This window comes from Dictyostelium discoideum (genome assembly GCF_000004695.1).
Source record: "Dictyostelium discoideum AX4 chromosome 4 chromosome, whole genome shotgun sequence".
NCBI lineage: Eukaryota > Evosea > Eumycetozoa > Dictyosteliales > Dictyosteliaceae > Dictyostelium > Dictyostelium discoideum.
This window is the reverse complement of record NC_007090.3, coordinates 2,432,075-2,439,574: the sequence shown is the minus strand read 5'-3', so window position 1 is coordinate 2,439,574 and position 7,500 is coordinate 2,432,075. Positions and strand designations below refer to the sequence as shown.

Sequence of the window (7,500 nt, the reverse complement as noted above, 5' to 3'; positions counted from 1 at the left end):
TAAAATTAAAAGTCTTTCATTATTATTATTATTATTATTATTTTTATTAACCATACCCTATTCTAATAAATAATAATAAAAATAACAAATAATAAAAATAATAACAAATAATAAACAAAAAAATAAAAAAAATAAAGGTAAATGTACAATCTCCACCATCATATATTCAATTAGCACAACAACAACAACAGCAACAACAACAACAACTACAACAACAACAACAAACACAAAACCCAACATCTCCAACATCTTTTTTAGCTCAGCAGCAATATAGTGGTAATATACCAACAACAGCATCAAATCAACAACCATACCAACATATTCCACAACCATACCAACCAAATATTTCATCAATATTACAACCACTCCCAATACGATACATATATGTTAATCAACTTCCATTAGCACAACAACAACAACAACTACAACAAAATCAACTACAACAACAACCACCAAACGTAATATACCAGCAACAGCCACTTATAGTACAACAACAACAACAACCAAATACAGTACAACAACAGCAACAACAACCACCACAAACTATACAGCAACAACCAAATATGGCACAACCACAACCACAACAAACTCAACAATTTACAATGGAACAAACTTTTCAAAATATTTTAAATAAAATTAAAGATAAATTTGATAAATTTACAACGAATCATGTTGGACAAGATAATATTACATTTAATAATGCTCAATTACCAATAGCAAAAGAATGTAATACAATTTTATTGAAATTACAAAACAATAGAAATATTCATACATCATCATTACCATTCACATTAACACCAGAGGTTTATAAACCACCAGAGTTCTTTACAAAGGTTGATATTATTCAATATCATCTTAGTGGTTTAGCCTCAATATTAGTATTGATGAAATTGTCACAAGTCGATCCATCATTTGCTAAACAAATCAATTTAATGACTGTAAAATCAAAATTTATGATTGAAATGTTGGCAAAAATATTTCAACAACAACTAGATAACCGTAATAACAACAACAACAACAACACTATGTCAATGTCAATTACAAATTCAACAGTTTTATCATCACAAAAAAATAATAATCCAATAATTATTTATTTTAATCAACAATTTGAAAATATTAAACAATTGAAAGATTATTTTGAAACTAGTGATATTTCATCAAATGGTTTGGTATTCTTTACTCAAACTCTATTCTCAATGTTAACTGGTAGAGGCTACTTTTGGTATATTGGGGAGGAGGTAACCAAACAATTGAAATATAAAATATTTGAAACTATCTATGATAATCTCTTTCGAACCGTTATGAAATGCACATCAGAGACAAAGTATAAGTATAATTTAGGCTGTTTCTGCTATTCTTACTTTAAGATCATTCAATCCGATCACCAAGTGACCTCTGCTAGATTCGTCACACAGAAACCACAAATTAAAGATGATCTCTACAAATATCTCTTACATTATCTTAGTCTTTCAAATGATCAACTTTCAAGAGCTTTATCGGATGTCCCAATCTCCGATTCCACAATTTGGTTAATCTATGCAAAAACATGTTGTCTATTGAATCAAGAAGAGAAGGCTCAAATTTGGATCCAATATTTCATTAATGAAGCTACTGATAGGGTAACAGCTGCTGCAATGATTCAATTGGATGAAGATATTGCTCATTATCATTCAAAATCTTGGTATGTTGATATTATGAAATCAATTGAAGAAGAGAAAAAGAAAAGAATTGAAGAAGATGATCGTTTAAATAAACAAAGAAAGCAACAACAACAGCAACAACAAAGTAATTCATCATCACCACATATTGTTGGAGGACATGTTCAAGATCAGTATAGTGAAATTAAAACTAATTTATTATTGGAGGGTTTAGTATTAAAGAATATGAATCATGATGCTTCATTGATTAGTTCAAATGTTTTATTGAATCTTCATCCATTACCACAATCAAAAGAGGTGCAAATCGCTCAACAACGTTTGAATGAACGTTTGGAACTTTATATGCTAAAGAATAGTAAAGAGATACCAGGTGATGGCAATTGTCAAATGCATGCTTTATCCGATCAGTTGTATGGTGATTTATCTCATTCTCAAGAAGTTAGAAAAACAATTGTCGATTGGTTAAGAAAGAATAAAGATTTTCAACTTCCAAATGGTGCTACCATTTGTCAATTTGTAAATACTAATAATTGGGATGACTATTGTAACGATATGTCAAAGAATGGAAATTGGGGTGATCATTTAACTCTCTTGGCTGCTGCTGAACATTTTGGTTCAAAGATTTCAATCATCTCTTCTGTTGAAAGTCAAAGTAACTTTTTCATTGAAATCATTCCATCTAAAATTTTAAATGATAAAGTTTTATTATTATCTCATTATGCTGAATTTCATTATGGTTCTTTATGTCCATTAAGATAAAAAAAAAAAAAAAAAAAAAAAAAAAAAAAAAAAAAAAAAAAAATTATAGAAATATATTTTTTTTTCATAAACATCTATCTTTTCTCCTTTTTAAAAATAAAAAAAAAAAAAAACTATTAATATAATTTGCATTCTAAAATAAAAAAAAACTATTTATGGCTTGCATTCTAAAAAAAATAAAAATAAAAATAAAAAATTATTTAATTTAAAAAAAAAAAAAAAGTCGGTGTTTTTTGTGCTGTTCATCGATAAACAGTTTCAGACCTTTATTGTTCAAAAAAATCTTAATTCGGACATTTATTTCATTCCCGAACATTAATTTCATTTTTTTTTTTTTTTTTATTTTTCTATTTATTTTTTTTTTAATTTAAATTTTTTTTTTTTTGTGAAGTTGTTATTTTTTATTTTTTTTTTTTTTTTTATTGTTTTTATTTTTTTAAAAAAAGGTGTAATAGTATTTTTTTCACTAAATAAATAATTTTTTTAGAGGAGAAAAAAAAAAAAAAAAAGAAAATGATAATTAATTTTTTATTAAATTCAATAGTTGGTACTGTTAAATTAGATGAAAATCCAAATATTAATTTAAAAAACAATATAAACAATAATGATAATAATAAAGAGAATTCAATTGAAATTAATGATTACCTTCAAACACTTGTAAAAGAAGAAGATTTTAAGAATCAACATACAGATCCAAATTTTAAATTTTTAGCATTAAGATCAACTAAAGTACCAATAGATGAATATAATCCAGAGAATTACCAATTGAAATTTGTTCAAATCATTACAAGACATGGTAGAAGAACACCAGAATCAAAGAGATATCCATTAACAATGTGGACTTGTAATTCATTGGATCAATTAATTACAAATAAAGATACTTCAAGACCAGATTGTAATATGGGTCAATTAACTGTACTCGGTATTGTAGATCAAATTAATGTTGGTAAAGCTTATAGAAATCTATTCATTAATAATCTTCATTTCCTTGATAATAAATATAATAAAGATCAAATCTTTATTAGATCTTCAAATCGTGAAAGAACAATCTCAAGTGCTAGATCTTTCATGCATGGTCTTTATGGTGGTTCTTTTGCTGATGATCAAGAAAAATCACCAAATCATTCTTCTTTCTTAATTTTAGATGAAAAAGATGAAAATATGTATCCAAGATCTTCTCCAAAATATGTATGTTTTTTATTATTTATTTTAATATATAAAGAAAATTATAATAATAATAATTTTTTTTTTTTTTTATATAATAATTTTAAAAAAAAAAAAGAATTTTTTAAAAGGTTTATTAAAAAAACATAAAGCTGTAATTGAAGAAAATGAAAAGAGTAATTTAAAAGAATTTACTGAAAAGATTAAAAATATTTTTGAAGATAGCAAATTTGATACTGCTGTAAGTAAATAAAATTTAAACTTTTTTTTTTTTTTTTTTTTTTTTTTTTTTTTTTTTGATTTATATATTAATATTTATTACAATTGTTAGTTTTATGTACCAAGTTGGAGATCATATGCAGGATTAGTGAATTCATTTGATTGTTTTAGAAATAATGGTTTACCATTACCAAAAGGATTTACAAATGATGTTATTCAAAGAATGTATGAAGAGAGTGCAAAAGAATTTAAGAGTGCAAGATTATTCCCAGAGATGTCAATATTGGGTATTGGTAGATTCGTTAATGATTTAACAAAACAAATGTATTTAAAGTCTGTTAATGATCCATCAGTAAAAGATTTAAAACTTTCATTATATTCAGGTCACGATACTACATTGGCAGCATTATTGGTGGCTTATGATATGTATGAAGATAATGTTCATCCAGTGACTTCATCAGCTTTGGAATATCTTTTATTCCAAGATAAAAACTATAAAGAACCAGAAGTTGTCACAAAATCAAATGAAAAGGAATTAATCAATCATCAATATGTTAAAGTTATCTTTAATCATAAACCAATTCATATTGGACCATGTAAAGATAAAGAAGTAGACGGTATGTGTCCACTCTCTGAATTCCTTAAAATCTCACAATCAATCATTCCAACAAATTATGATGAACAATCAAAAATTACTGATGAAGAAAAGAATAAATATATTCAAGAATCAACCTAAAAATAATTATTTTTTTTTTGTTTGATTGAAAATAAAAGATTAAAATAAAAATAAAAATAAAAATAAAAATAAATAAATATATTTTGAAATTTTTTATTCTTTTTTTTCTTGGTTACATTTATTGGAATGGGGGAAAATAAATAAATAAATATATAAATAAATAAAAAATTAACACCCCTGTTTATTTTCGAAATAATAATAATTTTTTTTTTTTTTTTTTTATTTTTTAAAATAAGAAAGTCAAACAGTTCATTTTTGGTGCCGAAGATTTTTAAAGATTTAAAATTAAAAAAAAATAAAAATTTAAAAATAAAAATTAAAAAAAAACAAAACGTTTTGATCATTATCATTTTTTGCTTTTTTTAAATTTTTTTTTTTTTTTTTTTTTTTTTTTTTTTTTCTCAAAACGTTTTTACGCAAATAATTTTGAAATAAAATTTTGGTATAATGTTTAGTTATTTTAGAAAAAGTCAACAAAAAGTTGAAGAAAATCAAAATGGTGGTGGTGGTGATGGTAGAGGTAGTGGTATAAAAGTTGAGTTACAAACAAATATTAATAGTAGAGATTTAAAGAATGAACATTCTGATCCAAAATTTAAATTCTCTCCATTGAGATCAACAGATGTTCATCTTGAAGATTATGATAATGAAAAATATAAATTGAAATTCATTCAAATCGTAACTAGACATGGCAGAAGAACACCAGAATCAAATAGAACACCATTAACAATGTGGATGTGTAATTCAATGGATCATTTAATCTCAAATAAAGATTCACCAAGACCAAATTGTAATCCAGGTCAATTAACTGTACTTGGTATAGTTGATCAAATTAATGTTGGTAAAATTTATAGAAAATTATTTATTGATCATCTTGGTTTCCTTGATTCTCAATATAACAAAGATCAAATCTTTATTAGATCCACAAATACAACAAGAACAATTTCTTCTGCCAGAGTAATTTTTATATAAATTATATACATTATTTATATTCTTTTTTTTAACAATTATTATTATTATTATTATTAACATTTTTAAATTTTTTGAAAAAAAAAAAAAAAAAAGTCTTTAATGCATGGTCTTTATGGTGGTTCATTTACTGATGAACAAGAGAAATCACCACATCATTCTTCATTTTTAGTGAAACCAGATAATGAAGAGAATATGTATCCAAGAAATTCAAAAAAATTAGTAATGTTTTTTTTTTTTTTTTTTGTTTTCTCCAAACAACATTTTCAATATTTATTAATTATTTTTTTTTTAATTAGGTATTTTTAAAAAATTTAATTAAACAACATCCAAAAGTTATTAAAGAGAATCAATTAAGTGAATTAGAAAAATTTACTGAAAAAATTAATAAAATTTTTGAAAATAGTAAACCAGAAGAATCAAGTGTATGTAAAAGTTGGAAAAAAAAAATAAATAAAAAAAATAATAGATTAATAATAATAATAAATAAATAAATAATTTTAGTTTAGAGCTAGAGGATTTAGATCATATGCAGGATTAGTGAATTCATTTGATTGTTTTAGAAATAATGGTTTACCAATTCCAAAAGGATTAACAAAAGATATTATTCAAAGAATGTATGAAGAGAGTGCAAAAGAATTTAAGAGTGCAAGATATTTCCCAGAGATGTCGATATTGGGTATTGGTAGATTCGTTGATGATTTAAATAAAGAATTAAAATTGAAAGCACGTAATGATCCATCAGTAAAAGATTTAAAACTTTCATTATATTCAGGTCACGATACTACATTGGCAGCATTATTAGTGGGTTACGATATGTATGAAGATAAAATTCATCCAGTGACTTCATCAACTTTAGAATTCCTTTTAATGCAAGATAAAGATTACAAAGAACCAGAAGTTGTGAAAATCACAAAATCAATCGAAAAGGAATTAATCAATCATCAATATGTTAAAGTTATCTATAATCATAAACCAATTCATATTGGACCATGTAAAGATAAAGAGGTAGATGGTATGTGTCCACTCTCTGAATTCCTTAAAATCTCACAATCAATCATTCCAACAAACTATGATGAACAATCAAAACTTACTCAACTTGATAAAAAAAGATATTTATCATTAATTGAAGATTAAAAATAATAATTGTTTCAATAAATTATCATTTATTTTTTTATTTATTTATTTTGTTTTTATAATGGTTTAATAAAGATGATAAAATTTGATTATATTTTATTATATCATCTTCAGTGTCAGAGATATCTAATAACCAACAACAAAATGACAATGCATAGAATATGATCATTTTTAATTGAGTTTGATTGAATGGTGATGAATTTTCACAATAACCAATTTCAATTGCATCAATAAATCTCCAATCACCATAAACATGAGATAGAATTCTACCAATATCATATAACCCATCACCACTAATTGAATCTGCAAAATCAATAATACCAGTTACTTTAATATCATCATTATTATTATTTTTATTTTTACATTTATTGATTCTAATATTATTACTACATAAATCAGCATGAACTAAAGTTGGTTTATTGAATTCTAAAAGGTACTTTTTTACATCACCATAATAAAATCCTTTTAAACGATTTATAACTTCTTCTCTATCTTTAAATTTATTATTATTATTATTATTATTATTATTATAATTATTAATTATTTCTATATTAATTTCCATTGTATCAAATTGTTTAATGAAATCAATTTCAAAATAATCATTCCAATTTGAAAGTGAACCTTGTAATTGTACATTTTTTAAACTACCATATGAAGCAGATGGAGTGGATTTTGAATGAATTCTTTTCAAAATTGTGCCAATCTTTGTAAATACTTGTTTGATTTGAGTATCATTCATTTGTGATGGTTTTGAAAAGACTTCACTCAAATCTTGTGAGGGTATATATGATTCTATAACGAATTGATCATCATATGATAATAAATTTGGTACCATTATATCAATTTCATTAAATTTCA

At 24.1% G+C, this 7,500-nt stretch overlaps 4 protein-coding genes across 4 annotated transcripts in view; 3 read left to right on the top strand and 1 right to left on the bottom strand.

Annotated features, from left to right (window-relative positions):
• The window catches only part of DDB_G0284757 (OTU domain containin protein), a gene marked incomplete at both ends in the record, with an annotated part of 2,517 nt that extends 100 nt beyond the window's left edge, over positions 1-2,417 (top strand). Inside the window, one exon of the mRNA XM_633296.2 lies at positions 138-2,417. Within this exon, the coding sequence (XP_638388.2) occupies positions 138-2,417 (2,280 nt within the window). The remainder of the gene's footprint in view (positions 1-137) is intronic.
• Positions 2,418-2,930: 513 nt separating this feature from the next.
• DDB_G0284755 (histidine acid phosphatase family protein) lies at positions 2,931-4,536 on the top strand (the record flags this gene model as incomplete). Its single annotated transcript, XM_633295.2, has 3 exons — positions 2,931-3,605; positions 3,700-3,822; positions 3,913-4,536. 3 exons carry the CDS (start codon positions 2,931-2,933, stop codon positions 4,534-4,536), a joined length of 1,422 nt encoding a protein of 473 aa, XP_638387.2.
• Positions 4,537-4,983: 447 nt separating this feature from the next.
• DDB_G0284753 (hypothetical protein) lies at positions 4,984-6,642 on the top strand (the record flags this gene model as incomplete). Its single annotated transcript, XM_633294.1, has 4 exons — positions 4,984-5,493; positions 5,602-5,727; positions 5,805-5,930; positions 6,010-6,642. The coding sequence occupies 4 exons, from the start codon at positions 4,984-4,986 to the stop codon at positions 6,640-6,642; spliced, it is 1,395 nt and encodes a 464-aa protein (XP_638386.1).
• Positions 6,643-6,679: 37 nt separating this feature from the next.
• DDB_G0284751 (hypothetical protein) overlaps positions 6,680-7,500 on the bottom strand; it is a gene marked incomplete at both ends in the record, with an annotated part of 1,161 nt that continues 340 nt past the window's right edge. Inside the window, one exon of the mRNA XM_633293.1 lies at positions 6,680-7,500. This exon is cut by the window's right edge and continues 340 nt beyond it. Within this exon, the coding sequence (XP_638385.1) occupies positions 6,680-7,500 (821 nt within the window).